At 40.8% G+C, this 22,956-nt stretch overlaps 1 protein-coding gene across 6 annotated transcripts in view; it reads right to left on the bottom strand.

Moving 5' to 3' along the window:
- Positions 1 to 22,956, bottom strand: part of zdhhc9 (zinc finger DHHC-type palmitoyltransferase 9) — a 91,710-nt gene that overhangs the window by 37,481 nt on the left and 31,273 nt on the right. For all 6 annotated transcript variants that reach the window (XM_069893224.1, XM_069893228.1, XM_069893225.1 and 3 more), the window contains one exon: positions 893 to 1,053. In XM_069893224.1, coding sequence (XP_069749325.1) covers positions 893 to 1,053 — 161 coding nt within the window. The remainder of the gene's footprint in view (positions 1 to 892; positions 1,054 to 22,956) is intronic.

A 22,956-nucleotide genomic window follows, 5' to 3' on the forward strand; every position in this document is an offset into this window, starting at 1 on the left:
TACATCTGATTTTTTTACAACATGCTGGGTGGCACGGTTGGCGTCGTGGTTAGCGCAACGCCTTTACAGCGCCAGCGATCAGGACTGGGGTTCAAATCCCATGCTGTCTGTACGTTCTTCCCATGACTGTGAGGGTTTTCTCCGGGGGCTCTGGTTTCCTCCCTCCATTCAAAACGTAGGTTAATGGGGTATAAATTGGGCTCGTGGGCCAAAATGGCCTGTTACCGTGCTGTACGTCTACATTTAAATTTAGAGCCTATCTATCCCACACAAAGGAAATTAATCCCTGACAGCAATATTCACAAATATTTGAATGAAATTGATATCTGCCCAACTAGATAGACATTTCCATGTGAAATCTTCTGCAACTTAGTTCCTAAAAAATTTTATATACATTGTATTCAGCATACACAAAGTCGTACAAACATTAACTAAAAAACAAAATTAATATATGAAAATATTTTTTTAAAATTACATAGCATGAAAGATGCAACTCAAATCATTTCAAGCATGTATCAGTATGAGGGTTCATGTATTTTTAAACCCTGAGGCTGCAATAGCATTCTAGTCTTTTATCATTTTCTAATAATACCTATCATCTCCTTCCCACACTAAAAAGCTTTTGCATAACAATTAGTCATCAACAGTGCTAAAGTCCAGTTTGAAATGGGCTGTGTTTGCATTTCTGTTTGCTACTGAGCTGAAGCTGTCCAAACTTTTTTTTATCTTCCACTTCGATTACTCCAACATATTTTTTTTTAATCAGAAATTGGGCAACATTGAAATATGTTACTCTCATCTGACAAACAATTGGTTAACTCTAATTCCTTTAAAGCATCAAATTTATGTTCAAGTATAATAAAATTAAAAAGAAAAGGTTGCTCTTTCTTACCTATTTCCATCTCCACAAATGCAGCCTCATCTGGTTCAGCGCGTGGAAGCACTCCAGGGTCGCTGAAACTGGTACGCAATAGCATGGCCATCACAAAGATGAAGAGGATAATTGCAAACACGGGAATCACAGGGGAAAGATGAATTGCCAAGTATGGACACCTTTGGAAAATAAATATGAAGGAAAAGAATTAGAGTGGTTACTAAATATTAACCAACAGATGGCACAGGCATTGTAAAGAATCAATAGTGACTTTGCTTCTTCGTTACCTTGAACCTGATCCAAATAACCAAATGCCCACTCACAAATAAATTGTTTCAAAAATAGTATAGACATTATTTGATGCACATTATAAATTTTAAATAAAAATAAAAGATGCCTGTGCTAATTTCAATACCAATGCAATAATAGGTACGTTGATTGCCAACAAAGATTTCATACTGCACTGCAGTGACTTTGGGATATTGATAAGAAGCCTCTGACTTAAGAAGAGATCAGATTAGATTAGTATAATTCACTTCCTGCATAATTACTGTATTTTTCCTACAATCACAACATCTGCATGTTTCACTCTGGTATAATTCAGCATACAGTTTATTAAAAAAATAAATCTTCAAGCTAATTCTTTGATCAATGTTTCACATAAAAAGCACACTCAATAATGGATTCTGAATCAATAAATCCATAACCCATCAACACTCGGAAAGTATATGGAAATTGAAGCTACTAATTATGTGAAAATGCCACAAGGATTGAAGACAAAATAACTGGATAAAAGAAGAGAGATAATATAGGAGGAGGGAAGGCTCTGTGAATTTCTGCTTGCCAACTCTCCATTCTCCTTTCCTTCAGCTTTCCTCCTGCACCTGCCTTGGAACTGTGCTCCTCCCCCTGCCCCCCCCCACACCTTCAACATCGTGTTCAGACACCTGCTAACTTTTTTTCATACCTTGATGAAGGTATGATCAAGCCCGAAACATTGGTTAAGTATTGTGGTGATACACCACTAGCCTACTGCAGGGGGCAATCTCTGGACCTGCAGGAAGATCACCAGAGGACAGACCACACCTGGCCAGCTGTCAATCAGCTGACCTGAATAGACCTAACTCCACCCGGCCGGCTGTCAATCAGTTGCCTGGGATATAATCCTGAGCCAGCCTCTTCTGAACCAGTCACTCGGGAGCCACCGGTACAGAGACTTTTAACTGAATAAAGCCTATTGTACGGTCTTTCTCGAGTTTCGTGTCTACTTACTGCTGCAGCAGCGCATCACATGTATCTTTATCTTTGTTGCATAATGTACACTGTTTGACCTGTGAGTTTCTCGAGCATTGTGTTTTCACAACAAACCTGAAAAACAGGATTCCTGCAAGCGCTGTAGAATTAAGAACTTTTTAAACAATTTATTACCATGTTTTATAGTTGTTCCGGATTCCTCCCAAACCACTTCTAAATACTCTGTCACATAGTCATGGTCTGTTAGCTACTAAAGGGACTGTTACCATAGATTTGTGGGTAGCTACTATATTAATAGACTGATTTTATCATGTTACATTGTTTGTACATGCTTGCAGTTCCCCCAAAGATGGATCAGCACAAATGCAGTGATTAAATAAATGGTTGACAGTTCAACACCGGTTTGGAAATCAGCTCATAAGAATTCACAATCCACTGCATCAAAAGGGGACAAATAGGTAAAAACACAACCATCGACAGACACTGCAGGCCAGCATTAGCACTGAACATCATAATCTCACTTACTCTTTCACCATTAAAACCAATATATATCAAGTGGAGTTGACAAATCTACAGTTGTTATTTGTCCAACCGATTTCAACAGCACCTCACAATCACATCTCTAACATCATCATGATGGATGGGACATCATCGACTGCAGGGCTCCCATCCAAGTCACATCCTGACCTGGAAGTACTCCTCAATCCTGGCATTCCTTGCTAACCACCATTGTAAGAGCGTCTTAATCAGGACTGCTACAATTCAAGACAGGGGCTCACTCCTACCTTCTCAAAGGCAATTTGGGATGGGCAAGGAACGTTAGTGTTTCCTGTAATGCCCAGATCCTGAAATGGATGTACAAAAAGTATAGCTAACACATAGATAATGATGGTGTTACAAGTGGTGAAGATGGGCCAAGCACTGTAATCGTCATTATCAAGTGTCAACTAGATGATCAATCTTGGCCTCATTCTCAGATTCCAACCTTCACTACAATCAGTCCTTAACTGATATAATTTTACTCCACGTATCAATAACTAGCATGGGTAAGAATATCCCAATTTATAAAGTGCAGGCCACCTAGCATTGTGGATTATCAGTACAACACGACTGTCATCAGTTGGTTGGGGTCTTGGGGTGATTAATAACTGGTAGACTGTTCTTCACACTTCAAAAACATTAACACTTTTGTGCAATATGTTCAAAGTTATTTTTATATGATTGGTGATCAGCATATTTTTCTGTTTATATATCTGAGTAAATTGTAAAAAGTGGACATGTTCGCTGTTTAACACCACCCAACTTCAGAGCAAATAAATTATTTATATCTTCATGCAGCCAGATCCAGACAATATTCAGCTCAGGGCTATTAGCTGGTAACATCTATGCTCTACCAATGCCAGACAATGACTATCTGCTCCAAGAGGAAGTCTAACAACTTCCTTTGAATATTCAATAGCTTTGCCATCACCAAGTACCCCACTACAAATGTTCCAGAGGTTTTCCATTAATCAGAAATTCAACTGGACGTAGAGTGGCTTTAACAGCAGGTCAAAGGCTTGTTATCCTGTGGCAAGTGACTCACTTACGGGCAACCCAAAGTCCTTTCACCTTATGCTGGGTGGCACAGTTGGCGTAGTGGTTAGCACAACGTTGTTACAGCGCTACTGATCAGGGTTCAAATCCAGCGCTATCTGTAAGGTGTTTGTACATTCTCCCCGTGTCTGTGTGGGTTAGCTCCAGGTGCTCTGGTTTCCACCCACCCTTCAAAACATACAGGAGTTGTAGGTCAATTAGGTGGCATGGACTAGTGGCCTGGAAAGGCCTGTATATCTAAAATCAGTAACATGCTGCAGTAATCCAGCAACTTGATACCATCACAGGGCAACCGACACAAAATCATTCAATCCACCATCTTTAACACTTTTTTCCCTCCATTACTGGCACTCTCTTGCAGTGCTATCTTCCAAATACATTACGTTTACTTGCCCAAGGGAATCCAATAGCACCTCCTTGACCCATGACTCTGCCATCACCAAGTCATGTATCTCTGATTTGGAAATTGAATGCTGGGTGCAGTAACTTAACCCTCCCCCCCCCACCCCACCCCATGGACCTCCTCCCGTACCAGTCCATACAGAATCCTTAGTCATATTTTTTTTGATCTATGTAACTCAGAAATCATAATTCAAGTTTATCACTGAATGTAATGGCAATAGTAGTTAGATAAACAACTAGCAAAATTAAAATTACATCTTTAAATTATAGTATCATACAACTTCATTCCAAAAAATGTTATTGATATAGGATCACAAATACTAATTACCATAATATTGTGGCTAAAACATCAGAAAATGTGACAAAAGCAGCGACAATAAAAACAAAGAAGCACTGCTGGGCTTTCTTGGCTTTGGAGCTTGTGTTAAGGGAACAGGTGAGATTCTCCAATAAGTCCACTCCAATGAACTTGATTCTCTTGATGACTTCAATGGTGGAGCCATCAATGGTCAGCGGAGCGTGGTTCCCTGGGCCATTTTCAAGTCAACAACCATCTCTTTTGGTTTTTTGATGTCCAGGTACAGGTTGTTGGCTGTACACAGTCCATTAGTGACTGCACATCAGCTCTGTACGCTGACTTGTCATTCTTACTGATCAGGCCCACCACGTGGTGTCGTCAGCAAACTTGATTATGTGGTTCGAGCTGTGTTTAGCTGCACAATCATGGATCAGCAGAATGAACAGCAGTGGACTCAGCACACAGCCCTGGGGTCCCCCATGCTCAGTGTGATCATCCAAAGGCCTGAATTCCAAAACTTCCTCCCCAAAATTATCTTGGGATTATATTTATTAGAAGGACAGCAATGTTCAAGGAGACATCTCAACTTTTTAAAGGCAATAAATAATGTTGTTGCAGATGTAATAAATAGTAGCATATGCAATAGAGAGGAATGTTTAAGAGATGGGAGAGTTGCTGATCAGGGAGAATGTCACAGCACACTTAAAGTGGATAGCCTGGATCATTCGTCCAATGCAACAAAATAGGTAAAGCTCAGGAATAAGTCTATTATCATCTAATTGTACAAGTACAACTCAACGAAAGAGTGTCTTCAGTGCAAAAATACACAGATATACAACCAGACACAACTCACGTACAGACAAACAGTACATATGCAGTTTTTATACATACAAATAAATAAATATTGCTCGGTAAATATGAGAGACTCAAATGGTTAGAGTGAACAGTTCATTTGGTCATTCAGCATTCTCACTGCTCATGGGAAGAAGCTGTTCCTCAACTTGGTGGAGCTGCCTCTGAACCTCCTGCATCTCTTCCCCGATGGGAGCAGCGAAAAGATGCTGTGTGCATGGTGGAAGGGGTCCTCAATGATTTTGCACACCCTCTTCAGACGACCATCCCAATGGATCATGTTGAAGGGGGCGAGTGATCCTCTTTGCCACTCTTATGGTCCTGTGGATTGACCTCCAATCTATTTCTCTGCAGCAACCATACCACACTGTGATGCAGCCAGTCAGGACAGTTTCAATACAGCTTCTATAGAAGGTTGGCATAATGATGGCCAGTAGCCTTGCCGGCTTCAGTTTTCTCAGCAAGTACTTCCTGAGAAGTAAGGAGATGTTGGGTGTCCACGATAGGTCACTAGTTAAGTGAACTCCAAGGAACTTGGTGCTCTCCACTCTCTCTACTACAGAGTTGTTGATGTGTGGTGGAGGATGGTCATTCCTGGTCCTCCTGAAGTTCATGATCATCTCTTTCATCTTGCCCATGATGAGATTCAGGTTGTTTCTCTCGCACCATTTCACAAGATTTTCCATTTCTCTGTAGTGCGATTCATCGTTGTTGCTGCGGTGAATGTCTGCCGAGTTGCCTGTCTCCCCTTTCTGACGAGCCTTGCTGTACTAACATTGGCTGTGCATTATCTCTACTGTTAAGGACACTCCCCTTGAATATAACTGTATATGCATCTATTGTTTTTCATTATTGTACCATGAGTTTCTGCTAATAAAAGCCATGATTATTGTTTGACCACATCATCTTTGTCTACTTCATCAACTGGCACTTCAACTTTATTAGCAGACATGGAGGCAGCCCTCAAGCCAGAGCGGCTGATAATCGACCAGTCTGCCCCGAGGGCTAGAGAAATTTTCAACCACGGGATTGCTTGTTTCGATTACTACATGGCTCAAAACAACATGGTCGATGAGGCGATACAGTGGGGCCACCTGAACTCTCTGCGGGGTGAGGTCCCTTTCGCCGTAACGCAAGGAGCTACCACTCTGGCTATAGCCTGGGAACGTCTGACTGCTTACTATGTAGCGCCACGGAATGTGGTGCTTGCTCGACACCAGTTGCTGACTAGACCCCATAAACCCGGGGAAAGTGATGCTGCCTATGCACTGGCTCTCGACTCACTGGCAAATGAATGTGATGTCAGGGCAGTCAATGTGCAACAACACCGCAATGCCTTGAAGTTGGATGCTTTAGTCAATGGGATCGACTCCAGTTACATCTGACAGAGGCTGCTGGAGATGGAGCCCTTAACCTACGACCGGGCAGTCACTCTAGCCAAAACACTGAGAAGTGCCATGCGGTCCAGTGAAATGCTAGAAACCAAATAGCATGTAGTGCCTCAGGCAGCACCTCCTGCCACTGGGTTACAGGGTAACCATGTGTTTTTAAAGCAAGATTAACAGTCTTCCAGACTGTAGCATTAGCCCTTTCAACCTGCCCATTGCCCTGCACGTTGTAGCTCATGGTACGGTTGGTGGCAATCCCTTTTTGTAGCAGGGCTCGCCGCAGTTCAGTGCTCATGAATGCTGAGTCTCTATCGGTATGAATGTAATTGGAAAAACCAAAAATTATGAAAATTCTGTCAAGTGACTTAATGACAGACGCTGATGAGACATCAGGGCATCGCAAAGGGAAACCTGGAATATTCGTCAATTACAGTAAGGAAATATACATTTTTGTTGTTGGAAGGTAACGGCCCTTTAAAATCTAAGCTAATCCTCTCAAAAGGTCGGGTTGCCTTGACGAGAGTCGCCTCCGAAGCACTGAAGTATTGCGGTTTGCATTCTGCGCAAACAGGACAGCTCTTAGTCAGTTTCTTGACTCCTTCCAAAGAGTAAGGAAGGTTGTTAGCCCATATGTAGTAGAAGAATCTTGTGACTCCTTGGTGGCACAGTCTGCTATGGATCTCTTTTAGCCCCTCCAGCTGAGCATCAACAGCAGATCTTGACAATGTGTCAGAGGGATCTTTTAACCTGCCCAGTCTGTTCTGGATCTCATAATTATAAGTTGAGAGTTCTATTTCCCAGCGTGCCACGTTATCATTCTTGATTTTACTTTTGTGTTTAGTACTGAACATGTAGGCTACAGATTTCTGATCAGTGACAAGAGTAAATTTTCTGCCAACTATAAAGTGTCTCCAGTAGCGAACAGCTTCTTTTTCTCTGGCCCTGCGGGTTGAGTTCTTTAGTTGTGTACTGCAACAAATCAAACACTTCATGAATGTATATTTGCCTTTCCTAGGAAAACAGGAACTGTGATGGACAGGCCAGCCTGTTTATGCTCGGGTGCGTAAAACAGACCCCCTAGTCCAACTAGTTCAGCTACTGCATACTAACCCCAAGTACACTCATGTTAGATTTCCAGATGGGAGTACTGACACTGTACACCTAAGAGATCTGGCCTTGCCTAGTTCGCCCCTTCCTCGCACCCCTACTCAGAGTGAGCCTGAGAGGTTGGATTCACCCCCCACCCCCCCCAGCCTGTGACCCCTAGTCAGCTTTCAAATGGCCATGCTGAGGCTCCACTGCCTCACGCTGGTGATTCTGGAGCGGGTCCAGAAGTCAGTCCTTCCCACACTACTGACCCAGGACCTGTACCAGTTCCCAAGGATGCAAAGGAGCCAGCTGTTTTGAGACGAAGCACCAGAATTCATAAACAACCTGATAGGCTGACATATTCATAAAACATCTCATTATATTTCGATTGCTTGCTACATATTGGTATATTTTGGCTGTTAGAGTATCTCAAGGCCAAACATGGTATCCATGTATCGCTTGCTTCAGTCTTTCCTCGCAGCTGTCCTTTTGATTTTGTTGGAACCAAAGGGTTAAGTAATCATGGAACATATGCCTATGTACTATTCATTATGTATTCATTAATCGATTACTATGTAACAATTTAGTTCAATTATACTGTTTAAGGGAAATATTAATGCAATTAAGTAACAGCCACAGTATGTAGAAAAGTTGGCTGATTATAGTATGTGTAGAATTTGTTGCCTCCAAATACAAAGAGAGAAAATACTTTCATCCCCAAGGTTACACTGCTAATTGTAAAGCACACATGGGAGTAACAGGATAGCAGATAGGTGAAGTTAGACAGGATGAGGTTGGAAGAACCATAGGGACAGTAATTTATTCTGAAACAGGCCAGTGACAGGAAGATAAGTGGATTGCAAGGATAAGTGATAAGAGTACCATGACTGAGAATGTCAGAGACAAACAAAATGGATAAACCAATTTAGTAGAAATAATTAAGTCATAAGAATACACGGGAGGTGTTGATTTGAACAGAAGACTATGGCCAGATGAGAACAAAGAAATAATTAGAAATATCTGGGGTATGAATTGACTTCTGATCAAAACAAGAGAATGTTCTGGCCTTGGGGATTAAGATTGGAGGTCTACACCATTGATAAGTGCAGAGCAGGAAATTGCTTCAGATAAATTTTATGCAAGGAGTTTATCAAAGAAAGCCAACTCGTGGTCAATGTAACAATGTTGATCTATATAAACAGAAGAGACTGGACAGTAGGAGTCAGTCTTGGGGAATAGCTCACTGAGCAGGTGACCTATGAACTAACGACTGAACCAGAGCTCTGTTAAGCTTTATTCTTGTACTATGTAATAAACTGATCGTGAAACCGAATACCTTCTTCTATCACTTCATTCAACGAGCACACTGGACTCAGATGACACATAGACCAAATTGAGGGTAGGGTAAAGCCAGAGTCCGACAATTTTAACCCTTCTTCTGCCGGGGGGAGACTGTGGTGAATGTCTGTCAAGCTGCCTGTCTCTCCCCTCTGGCGAGCCTTGCTGTACTAACATTGGCTGTCTATTATCTCTACTGTTAAGGACACTCCCCTTGGATATAACTGAATATGCAGCTATTTTCTTTCGTTATTGTGCCATGAGTTTCTGCTAATAAAAGCCATGATTATTGTTTGACCACATTGTCTTTGTCCACTTCATCAGCTGGCACTTCAGTTGCTGAAGAGACCAACCACTGCTGTGTCATCTGCAAACGATGACACTGTTGGAGCTGGATCTGGTGATGCAGTCATGGGTCAGTAGAGTGAACAGGAGTGGGCTGAGCACACAGCCCTGAGGAGCACCAGTGTTCAGTGTGACGGTGCTCGATGTTCTACTTCCAACCTGGACAGACTGGTGCAATCACTATGATGGGGTCATACTACAGGCCTCTCAGCAGGAGACAGAACAAATACGTAGGCAGACAATGGAAAAAATGTGAAAGCCACAGAGTTGTTGCAGGGGTGACTTTATTCTCCAGTACTGACTGGGTCACCTTGAGTGCCTGAGACTTAAATGGGGTAGAATTTAGAATTTGTTTGGTGCATGGAAGGGACAATATTAGAAATTGTACTGGGAAATTAGCCTGGCAGATGATTGGAGTTTCAGTGGGAAAACATTTTGGGAAAAGTGATCATAAGTCTATACATTTTTAGATAGTTAGGGATATGGATAAGACAGGACCTTGGAGAAAGGATAATTCCAACAGTATTAGGCAGGAGCTGGGGAGAGTTGAGTGGAAGCAGTTGTTATTAACCAAGTTCATATGCGACACGCGAGAGTTGTTTAAAGGTCAGCTGGTCAGAAGTGAGAACTAAAATGCTCCTACGAGGAAGTCAGACAAGGATCAAGAAACTTGGATGCCAAATACATTGTAAATTTAGTCAGAAAGGAAAAGGAAGCGCATGTTAAGTTTAGGAAAATGAAATCACTCAGAGCCCTCAGGAAATATTAAGGAACCAGGAATTAAGCAGGAAGCAGACTTAAAGATGGAATCAGAGTACTGAAAAGGGTCAGGAAATTATTTTGTCAAGTAGGATTAAAGAGAATTTCAAGGCATTTCATACTTGTACTAGGAAGAAGAGAGTAGCTCAGGAGTGGATAAGACTACTCAAAAACAAAGTAGGAAATGTATTCCTGGTGCCAGAGGAAGTGACCATGGTAGTAAACAAGTTCTTCATATCAGTATTCTCTAAAGAAGGATAACAAGATTAGGGAGGGGTATGCTAATATTATAATGCCCATTAATTTTAAGTAAGCATTGGCGTTGGATCTTTTTAAACAGATTAAGGTGGATAAGTGCCAAGGGCCTGTTGGAATCTATCCCAGATTTCAGTAGTAAAACATGAAAATATCTAGACACCATGGTTAAAGTAAAAACACAATGCTGGAGAAACTCAGCAGGTCAAACAGTGTCCTTTATGCAGCAAAGATAGTGATACATAACAAATGTTTCTGACTTGAGCCTTTCATCAAGGTAGGCTGAGAGACACAAGAGAAGAGTTTGCTGAGGCTTGGCAAAAATCTTTGCAACCTCCATAACTACAGGTGAAGTTCTGGAGGACTGAAGAGTAGTCCATGTTGTTATTCTGTTTAAGAAGGGCAATAGGAACAAACCAGCAAATTACAGACTGATTAGACTTATATCAATGGTAGGAAAATTATTGGACAAGATTTTTAAGATCTATTTGCACGTGGAAAAGAATGTTCTTATCAGGGACAATCAATGTGGCTCTATATGGATGGGGAGAAGGAACAGAGGCCTTGCCTTGCAAACTTGATTGAGTTTTTTTAAAAAGAGGTGACAAAGATGATGTTGATAAGGATAGGGAGGAAGTTTTTCCATGGATTCAGCAGAATGCAGACTTGATGGAAATATGGACAAAGAAATGGCAGATGGAGTTTAATTTGGACAAGTGCAAGGTTTTGTATTCGAGAGGTCAAATGCAAACAACCTGAGGACCAATTGTGTACAAAGGGATCTTGGGATCCAAATTCATAGCTCCCTGAAACATACAGTATACTTGCCATTGACAGTCAAAGTGCTGAATATAAAAGTTGGCAAATCATGTTGCGGATAATTAAAATATTGATTAGGCTCCATTTGGTTTATTGTGTGCAATTCTGGTTGCCATATTACAGGAGGGATGTGGAGGCTTTAGAGATAGTGCAGAAGAGGTTCAGTAGGAAGTTCTTGGATTAAAAAAGTATTAGGTCCAAGGAGAGGTTGGATTAACCTGCATTACTTTCTCTGGAGGCAGAGGGGCAACCTGATAGAAATATATAGAATTATGAGAGTTACAGATAGGTTAGAATAGTCGAAGACTTTCCCTCCAGGAGGAAAATGTCTTGAGGAAATGGATTGAATGTGAGAGGAAAAAAGTTCAAAAGAGGTTTACGAGGCAAGTTTTAAACAAAAAAAAATGCATGGAATATACTCCCAGGAGAAATTGTATTAGCAGATACCACAGCAAAGTTTAAGATACACCAAAAAGACAAATGAACAGCAGAGAATGGAGGAGTATAAACCTTACTCAGAGAGATGTGCGGTTTAAATTGGCATCAGTTCCTGTGCTATTCCCTTCTATATTTATATTTACCTTCTCAATAAGGTTATTGATCCTTCCCAATGAACGTAAATTATACTGCTTGTTTGAATTTTGTGAGCAAAGTGCGTCTGGCCCCCCAGTTAAGAAGATTTGTGTTCCAGCCTTCATCTCAGTAAGTTCCACTAGTTGATGTGCAAACATCTGATATGCAATATCCAGGCAAGGAAAGAAGGAACAAGCCAATCCACAAGATAAAGAAAACCAGCATTTCCCTAGAGAAAAACTGGCTAAAGATCAGTATGAACAAGCTCACTGTTTTTCAATATTTAATGACTGGTAAGCATCTTAAAATCAAAGACAATTATCAAAAATTCCATTCTATGAACCTGTCCATTTATTCCTACAACTTGTAGACTCTTCCCAATCGCTTCACAATTCATTGTCCTTTATAGAATTGGGAGTTACACCCAAGTCCAAGTCATCAATGCCTATTAAAAAAAAGCAGTGGACCTAATTCTAATTCTCTGGAACATCTTTGAACACTTCTCATCAATATGAAAATACAGTAAAATCCCCATTATCACAAATTCAAGCAACCAACAAAAAAGGTAAATACATATTTTTAAAAAAATACAATAAACAGGAATAAATAAAAATGTTTAAATTTTAAAAGTAAACCTTTGGTGAAGATGGAAGGAAATATTCAGGCAGTGGAGTCCCTTAGTCGTGCTTTGCTCATAGCAGCTGTTTGAATAAAGTTGTGTTTGAATCAAATAGCGTCACCAGAAAGAGCTGGTTGATGCCAATTGCCATTGGCTGCCTGCTTAGTAAGCATCTTTGCTAGTATATTATTAAGTATATTAGTAAGGCTTTACCTGTAAACTTGGGTGTGGGGGGGAGGGGGTTGTAATTACAATTGCAACACCATTATAGCCCCAGCAACAAGGGTTTGAATTTAAATTTTGTAAGTTACAGGAATTAACTGATTAAAGTAAACTTCATATAATTAAAAACTACAGTACTGAATTTTTTTTTCAAATTACATTTTGCACTGTCTTCTACCTTTTAAAATGTCTATCCTTAATGCTGGTGCATTAGTTAGGCATCGTAAAAGTGAGTCTCAAGTAACCAGAAATTTTTTCAGTTTAGTGTTAAGTTTTTTTCCCATGGTTTCTGTAGGGGTCTATGACATCACCAGAATTCATATCTGTACAATTTAATTGACATTTTTCAGGAGGGTAAGGGGGGGTGGGGTGGCAGGGGGGTGGGAGGGATAAACACAGACTCTGTATATTGTATGAATGTTGAAAAATTATACTGTTTGTTTGAATTTTGTAAGCCTATGAAAATCAAAATAAAATATTTTTTTTAAAAAGCAACCAGAAAATTTGCATATCCGGCATCTACCAATCTCAATGGGTGCCGGATACTGGGGGTTTTACTGTATACTGTTGGATGCTAGTCATTTTCCTGTCATTTGACCAATTTTTAAAAAATCCATGCGGTTACTACCACTTTTATGCCTTGATTACACTCTTATTACGTGGCCATTCATCCACCCTTTTGGAAGTCCTTTACTTACATATGGGGCTTGTAGGTTAATTGGTGCATTTGAATGACATAGGCTTGTGGACCTGTTGCCATGCTACATCACCAAATCAAAATTAAAAATTAAATCATAATTAAAAATTAAAACCATCGGTACGTCCTTGAAAACTGGAGTAACGCATGAGATATTGGAGGAACTGAGTGGGTCAGGCATAATCCATGGAGGACAAAAGGATGAAACCCTTCATCAGAATTGATGTCTAAGTCTGTATTAAATATTTTAAGGCTCTATTATTGCCTCACCTTTTTATGACTCTGTAAGCTCAATGAATATTTGTTCTTCCTTATGCATGGTAGCTGGTCTCACTCCAATGCTGAAATAGTTTTATACCTCACACAGAATTTTTCTACACTGTTAAAACTACCCTCACAATTAGCAGAGCTATTTCAAATCAAGTTGTGTTTATTTGTCATTCATCCCTTAAACATTGCATTGTAGAGTGAAAAATGAGAGAGCGTTTCTCTGGAACATGGAGCTGGTTACTTACATGGATAAATTACATCAGAAGCTTTTTTTATAAATAACATAGCACTTATAAATATCATATTACATATGCTAGCCCTGTGTACCCCTGGAGTTTTGAAGCCTCACGGCTTGAGAGAGAAAGCTATTTCGCAATCTGGTCATGAAGGCCAGAACGCTTTGGAACCTCTTCCCGGATAGCAAGAGGGAGAATAGATTGCAGGAAGGGCGTGTGGAGTCCTTCACAATGTTTATAGCTTTCCATAAACAACGACCGTTATAAATGTCCATCGTGGCAAGGAGAGAGACCCCAATGATCCCCTCAGCAGTCCTTACTATCCGGTGCAGGGACTTGCGTTCTGAGATGGTACGGTTCCCAAACCAGACAGTGAAGCGGTTATATAGGATGCTCTCAATGCATCCCCTGTAGAATGTAGTGAGAGTGGAAGCTGAACTTTCCTCAGCCTCTGTAGGAAGTAAAGGCATATTGGGCTTTCTTGGCAATAGATCTGGTATTGGGGAACAAGAGATTCTCTGTCAGGTGTACTCCAAAGAATTTGGTGTTCTTGACTACTTTGACAGTGGAGCCATCGATGGTCAGTGGAGAATGATTCCCCCCAGGTTCTCCTGGTCAATAACTATCTCCTTTGTTTTGTTGACGTTCAGGTATAGGCTGTTGTCTCTGCAGCAGTCCGTTAGTGATTTCACCTCCTTTCTGTAAGTTGACTCATCGTTCTTGCTGATGAGCCCTACCCTGGTCATGTCATCAGCAAACTTGATGATGTGGTAGAACAGTGTCTCACTGCATAGTCATGAGTCAGCAGGATAAACAGCATTGGGCTGAGCATGGAGCCCGGGGGGGGGGGGGGGGGGGGAGGGGGGGGGAAAGTGTCCATGCTCAGTGATGGTGTTGGACATGCTGTTCCCATGCTGACTGAGATCTTCCAATCAGGACAACGAGGGTCCAGTTACAGAGGAAGGTGGTTAGGCCCAACAAGTTTAACTTCATAGTCAGGTGCTGCGGGATGATTGTGTTGAATGATAAGCTGATGTCTACGAACAGCATTTGAACATACAAGTCTTTATTTTCTAGGTGGGTGAGGGCTAGGTGGAGCGTGGTGGCAATGGCATCTTCTGTAGATTGGTTGGGATGGTACGCAAACTGTAGAGGGTCAATGAGGGGGGGGGCAGCTGAGTCTTGATGTACTAGCCTCTTGAAGCACTTCATGATGGTGCATGTGAGTGCGACAGGACACTGAGGACTAATTTGGCACAGGAATGATAGTGGTAACCTTGAAGCACGTTGGTATGATGGTGCAGCTTAGGGAGATGTTGAAGATGTCTGTGAGGACGTCAGCTGGTTGATCCACACATTCTCTGATTACCTTGTTATCTTGTCCCTCAGCCTTACACGGGTTGATTTTGAGCAGCATTCTTCTCACTTCGGCCTTCGTGAACACAGTGCCTGCTTGTATGAAGGAAGTATGGACTTCCTCACCTCCATGTCATTTTTCACATAGAAGTCATTCAAAGCGTCCGGGGTGGAGGAATCCCCAGCACAGGCAGCTGGTGTGGTGATAGCATTGGTATGTGTGTTGCCGCTGTCCTGGAAGTAACTCTGAATCTTCCAGGCATGAGCCCTCTTTACCTCCATTATAGCCTTGGACAGCTGGGCTCTTGTATTGGCCAAGACTGCCTTGTCACCACTCTCAAGGCAAAGTTGCAGTTCTGCAACAGCATATGCACCTCTGCAGTCATCCATGGCTTCTGGGTGGAGCGAATAGTGATGGACTTGGGCATGGTGATGTCATCAGTGTAGTTGCTAATATAGCTGATCACTGACGCTGTGTACTCCTCTAATTTGATGCGATCCTTGTCTGTTGCTACCTCCTTAAATGTGCCAGTCAGTGCTCTCAAAGCAGTCCCAAAGGGCAGAAATAACATTAGATCTTCAAATAATTCCCTATATTTTATGTACTTTTTGAACTTTTATGTACCATCATCAAGAGTGTGACAATAACAGGCCTCAATTACTACCACCCTGTGGCACTTACCTCCACCATTATAAAATGCTTCAAAAATCTGATGATAGAACACATCAAAGCACACCTCCCAGAGTCACTGGATCCATTTCAATTCGCCTATAAAAGAAACCACTCCACAGACGATGCTATAGCCTTGTCACTTCATTCTGTCCTGGCCCACCTAGAGAATGATGCTTCATACACCAGGCTGCTGTTCATTGATTTCAGCTCCGCATTTAATACGATCATTCCCCAGAGGCTGGTGAAGATGTTGTCCTCACTGGGACTCAATATCCCTCTCTGAAATTGGATCCTGGACTTCCTAACGAAAAAACAGTCTGTCCAGGTCGATAGAAGAATATTGAGCACCATCACGCTAAGCACTGGTGCTCAGCCCACTCTTGTTCACGCGACTGACCCACGACTGCATCATCAGATCCAGCTCCAACAGTGTCATCAAATTTGCAGATGATACCACCATAGTTGACGTCTTCAGCAACAATGACAAATCACACTACAGACAAGAGGTGGAAAATCTCGTGAAATGGTGTGAGAGAAACAACCTGAATCTCATCCTGGACAAGATGAAGGAGAAGATAATGAACTTCAGGAGGACCAGGGACAACCATCCTCCACTACACATCAACAACTCTGTAGTAGGGAGTGGAGAGCACCAAGTTCCTTGGAGTTCACTTAACTAGTGACCTATTGTGGACATTCAGCATCTCTTCACTTGTCAGGAAAGCTCAACAGCGACTGCACTTCCTGATAAGACTGAAGTGGGCAAGGCTACTGGCCACCATTAAGTCAACCTTCTTTATGAGCTCTTATAGACTTGAAAAGAAAATTTGACATGGAAAGCTAAGCAAGGGAATTTATAAACCAGCATAATACAGTAAAATCCCCGTTTGCAGAACTCAAGTAACCGGCAGCCTCAAGCAACTGGCAAAAATATCACAAAATTAAATAGGTAAAAAATATGAAAGTTTAAAATTGCTGCCCCCCCAGCAGTCAGTTCACCAATCCAAACAACACACAAACTCAAGCAACCGGCAAATTCACTTATCCGGCATCTACCAAGCACCATAGGTGTTGGATACTGGGGTTTCTACTGTAATAAAATAAAACATAGCATCTAATATGCTCCACAGAAAACAAGAATCAGAGACTACACAATCCTCTACTGACACAATGAACAAATTTAATCATAAATGTGGTACCTGAATTAGTCCTTGGATATAGAAGAAAAGCTACTTTAAGAATTTTCAGTATTTTACATCATACATCTGTCATTGTTTAAGTTTCAGAATCACAAAAAATTGCAAAGCACTTCAGCTAAAAGGTTAATTCTATGATGTGGCCATTTTGAACAGTAACCAAGGGTGAGAATATTTTGCTCTCTCTCCAGGTCTGTGGTTTCCAAGATGGCTGGAGTGTCCAATGAAGGAGCTGCAGATTTTGCTTTAGATATGGTAGGAACTGCTTAATAGGGTGAGAGGGTTGCATTCCACTATCATTAAAAAAGATTGTTTTGACAATAGAATCAGTACAGTGGTTTGTGATATCCAGGTGATAGCCAATTTTAGAGCTGAGGAAACATTGTAATGTTGAATTTGCCCAGCAAATTATTATCTTCTGCCTCGTGGTTTCACAAGGAGGTCATGTATTTCTTCCTCTGCCTATATAAACAGCCCAAATGAAGAGCTACACTAAATCCATCTGTTCCTCACACAGATTTGTACTTTAACCTGAAGGCTTTTGGCATATCCAAGTAAATTCATGCATTTTTGTGATACAGAACTTCCCTCAGTATCATTTATCCTTTAAAAAAATAATTGGAGACAAATGATATGCTATTTTTATTCTCTCAGAAATATTGTGCAATGGTTTTTGTGTAATGCATAACAAATGATCACATTCATTGCTATGTGGCGATTCAAATCATTCAAATTCCATTATTCCTACATGACATTCAGATGGCATTCTGGGGGTTGAATTCAAGGGTTTTTTTTTGTTTTGAGACTCTAAATAAATGTTCTTTTATTATTCAAAATGGCTGATCTTCATTCCTTGAGCACTTAATTGACAGCCAATATTTTTGCCTCTCGCAGTCTGCAGGATAAGAATGGTGTCCAAGGTTGCCTTCTGTCAGGATTGTGCCAGGTGATTATTTTTATGTATCAGTAAAACATTTTATCTAGTTTTCTTCAACTGGATCCCTTTGACTAAATTTAGTTGAAGTAAGATTTCTTTGGACAGAAAACTTTTTTTTTTTTAAAATCACTCACCTTCAATGTTAAATTTATATGTTCACCAAATTGCAAAGTCAGCTTTACAAAACCCATTAGGTCATATGATAGACTTCCAGCCACTAAGAGCAATATCAGCTTCTTATAGTCAGATTCTGGGTATTTAAGTAAAGGCATCCATTAATGCTAAAATGCTAATATATTCGAATATATTCAGGTGTAAGCATATACATCCATATTATGTTATGGTCGTTCAGAACAAGCTTGATGGCTATACCATGGGAATGTAGAGTAAAATCTCTTGAGGTTCATTTAAAACTGGGTACCAAATAAATTATTATTTTAACCTAGACAGTGCAACTTTTAGTTTAAAAGCTGCACATAAGTGTCCCATCTGTAACATTTGTCAAGATGCAGAAAGGACTCTCTGAAGGGACATTCTTTTGCTTTCTTTCTCTTAATAGTAGGGGTACCAGGCAAGTGGCAGCACAGTGTACCTTTACAGCAAACAAAAGTAAACAAATTTTATAGAACATAGAGCATTACAGCACAGTACAGGCCCTTCTGCTCTCGATGCTGTGCCAACTTATGTAAACCTACTCCACATCAACCTAAGTCTTCCCTACCTCACACCAATAATCCTTTACCTTTCTTTCATCCATTTGCTTATCTAAATGTCTTTTAAATATTCCTGTTGTACCAGTCTCCCACACCACCCCTAGCAATGCATTCCAGTTACCCATCTCCCTGTATAAAAAAAAACTTACCTCTGACATCACCCCCAAACTTTTCTCCTCTCACTGTAAACAGATATCCTCTTGTATTTGCTATTATCACTCTGAGAAAATGGTGCTGTTTCTCCATTTTATTATCTCATAAGTACCACAATTAATTAACCTCCCATCCTTTGTGCCTCTGAAGAGAAAAGCTCTAGCTCTGTCAATCTTGATTCATAAGTTATGTCCTCCAAACCAAGCAACATCCTGGTAAGTCTCCTCTGCACCCACTCTGAAGCATCTACATCCTTTTTGTAAAGAGGCCACCAGAGTTGAAAGCAAGTGTGATCAGAGTTGCACATTACTTCATGACTCTTGAACTCAATCCCTAGACTTGACCAGCACTCCGTATGCCTTTGAACCATGAATTATTATTCATGTATTGATAATATTAATGTATTTACACACATGACAGTAAAGGCATCTTGATCTTGAAATAGTTTAATATAAATCAATTTTTTGGATTTTACTTCTCCCTTTATCCTGTTTACTAAATACTATTTCTGAACATGCATGGGTGTTGGGCATCATTTGGCAATTTGTCATGTAAATACCTGCAAACCGCACAAGTGTTGGCACAGTACAAGCCCAGTCCTCTTCTTCACCACCATCCAGATGTTCTATTCACTTAGAATAATCAGGAGTGAGAGTTTCCCATTCACTTCTGCCTTTTTGGAAGGTATAAAGGCCAGTTGATACATTCTTTCCCTACAGTTAAGATCAAAGTTCTTATCAAAGGCTGACAATCAACCTTAATGGGGTGAACTTTGCTATTTAAGAACAGTCATTATAGCATTGATGAGAAAATTGGTTAATTGAGGAAAAGTGTATTTGAGGGCCTGCCACAAAAGTAATGGTCTACTTGCTCTCCTACAAATTTCTGAAACCCATCTTACCTCTATCAAGTACTGGGAGATACTGATGCTGTTTCCACAAAATCTTTCAATTCACTGGAAGAACAAGCGAACCAACATCAGTTTGCTTCCTCAGGCCAACTTCCCCAATATTGAGCTCCCTCGTTATAGTTATTCTGTTACTTTGGGCTGGTTACATTCTTTACATGTCTGATACCAGACTCCTAAAGCAGAAACTCCATACTGAGCCAAGTCACTGTAACAAATTTCCATATGGACAAACGAAAAATCCAAGCAGGGGCTCAAACTCTCCTTGAAGAAAGGCAACATTCCCATTGACTTCTGGGAATCTCAAGCTACTCAATGTGGAAAAAGTGTATTCAGGATTACATTCAGAAACTTGGTGCCATGCTTAGGCTACAAAGATGTGTGCACAATACCCATCTGACCCAATGTTTTTCCCATCTTCAGTTCCCACATTTATTTCAGTAGCCATCTCAGAACCCACCAAACCAAAGTGGAAGCAAGTCATGTTTAATACCAAGACGGTTAAATAGCACCATCTAATTATTGGTTACAGAATTGTGGTTTTTCGTAAGGAAGCAACAGAATAACTAGATGGTTACTGGGATCTTCTTACCATAAGGTCTAAGAGTATGTTCTAATTCCATTAATGAAGAACAAGGTTGCACATTTAACAACCTTTATAATTAAGTGGTGTAGAGCTCGTCGAAAGAATCAAAGACTTGTTGATCCAAACCAAAGCTTTTATTAGCAAAAGACAGGAGCTCTTCACAGGTGGCCGACCAGTCCGGAATGATCCGACTTGGCTAGGGACACAACCCTTTAAAGGCCCAAACAGTAGGCGTGGCTTAGCTCTCAGCCAATCGCTGTAAGCACAGTCTAGATACTGTAACTATATACACTGGTGATAGATCTGTACTATCACAAGTGGTTCTTACTAAAAGAAATTTCAAATTGATACTGGCTCTCCAGCAATATCCAAATTATTATTGAACTTCAAGACTTACTAGTGTTTTCCAGTATCAAAACTGCATTTAGAGAGTATGCTTGCTTTTAATTTTTTTTAAAATGATGACATTGCAGAGGGTAAACCGTAAGGAAGGTGTGGGCCTAAGCTATGTTACTGAAAGTTCTGTAAGGTGCTTGCACATTCAAATTCAAAAGCTGCACAATATAATTCCCCATTTAATTTTCTATGCAGGTCAACCTTGTAATTATTTATAAAATCTGGTTTCACTTTCAAAACTTTAAAATGCATTATCACCTCTTTCTCCGCTCCCCCTGTGATTCCCTCATGCACTGAGCCCTTCCCACCGATTTCCCCCCACCCCTCGGCACCTTCCCCTATGGCTGCAGGAAATGCCACACTTGCGCCCACACCTTTACCCTCACCACAGTTCAGGGCCCCAAATAGGTCGTTCAAGTGAAGCAACACTTCACTTCAGTGATCCATTGCACCCAATGCTCCCTTTGTGGCCTTCTCTACAATGGACAGACTGGAAGATCGCTTTGCTGAGTACTTTCCCTCTGACCGCATCAGTGACAGGGATCTCCCAGTGGCCAACCATTTCAATTCTGGCTTCCACTCCCAGTTTTGCACGTCTCTCTGTGGCCTCATGTAGCCACCAAGACCACTCATAAATTGGAAGGACAACACTTGAGTTTCCATCCGGACACTCTCCAGCTGGATGATTAACATCAACTTCTCTGGTTTCTGCTGACCTACTCACAATTCTTCCTCCCTTCCCTTTCCCTTTGTCTTCTATCACGAGCTCTCCACTCCCTTCCCTCTCTATTCACAGAGCCATCCCTCCTCTGCCTGCTTGTAGCTATGCCCTCCCTTCCTTATCCACATAATACTTCCTATCTTTGGGACTGTGATCATTCCCCTAACCCTCTCCCCTACCATTTTGTTCAGAAGCCTGCCAACATTTTTTCATACTTTGATGAAGGGCTCAAGCCAAAAGCGTTGGTTATGTAGCTTTATCATTGCTACATTAAATACACTGTTTGACCCACTGAGTTTCTCCAGCATTATGTTTTTACTTCAACCATGGTGTATGCAAACTTTTGTGTTTACTTCTTTCTCCCTCTTTCCACCTTTCCCCTCCAATATAAGATCAATGTACTTTTTAAACACTTCTTAACTTCTCTTCAGAAATGTGGAAACAACCAAAAATGACTAATTTTCAGCCCTTTAATTAATCTTGTCTCAATCTCAAATGATAATGTGCCTTCACATTGTGAAAATTCCAACAGCTTATCAAATGCCTTTTGAAAATCCAGATATGCCACATCTACCTGTTCTCTTTACCTACCCTAATAGTTTTATCAAACACAATATTTCTTTAATATCATTACATCTTTCCAAAAGTCTTTTATAATAGATTCCAGCAATTTCCTGATGTCTGGTTAACTGATCTAAGTTTTCCCCACCACCTTTTCTTGAATAGGTGTCCATTATTTTGGAACAAGGAAGTTTATTAGATCGATATATGATGGTTTAGTAACTGTATTTTGAAGCACTGTGATCCAATGGTTTATATGACTTTTCATCTAATCATTTTTCTTGTACTTCTGCATTTCTGATATGAATAACTTCCCACTGTAACTACACCCATGTTTACTACGGAGGTGAAAACTGGTTCTGCATTGCTTCTCTAATAATAGTATCAGATACATCCTTCACTCAGTTTCTGAAACTTGATTCCTTGATGTTAAAGGACTCAACTCCCTGAGGCGTTAATTAAGTAAATGAGAGATGAGAGAAGGAAGTACTGTATTAACCATTAAATCATGTTCCATACATAAACAAAATGTTGATTTTCAGGTTATGTAAGCAATGAGTTGGACTGCCATCTGAAGCAATCATGGATTTGGCATTCCCATAAATGAAAATCAACATTTTGTAATTTGGAAATCTATCAGTAAGTTTCAGGGTGAAAATAACATTTTGTAAAGTTGCAGAGGTCGACAGCATCGAGTCCACGCTGCTGAAGATCCAGCTGCGCTGGATGGGTCACGTCTCCAGAATGGAGGACCATCGCCTTCCCAAGATCGTATTATATGGCGAGCTCTCCACTGGCCACCGTGACAGAGGTGCACCAAAGAAAAGGTACAAGGACTGCCTAAAGAAATCTCTTGGTGCCTGCCACATTG

Source organism: Narcine bancroftii, chromosome 8, assembly GCF_036971445.1.
Source record: "Narcine bancroftii isolate sNarBan1 chromosome 8, sNarBan1.hap1, whole genome shotgun sequence".
Lineage (NCBI taxonomy): Eukaryota > Metazoa > Chordata > Chondrichthyes > Torpediniformes > Narcinidae > Narcine > Narcine bancroftii.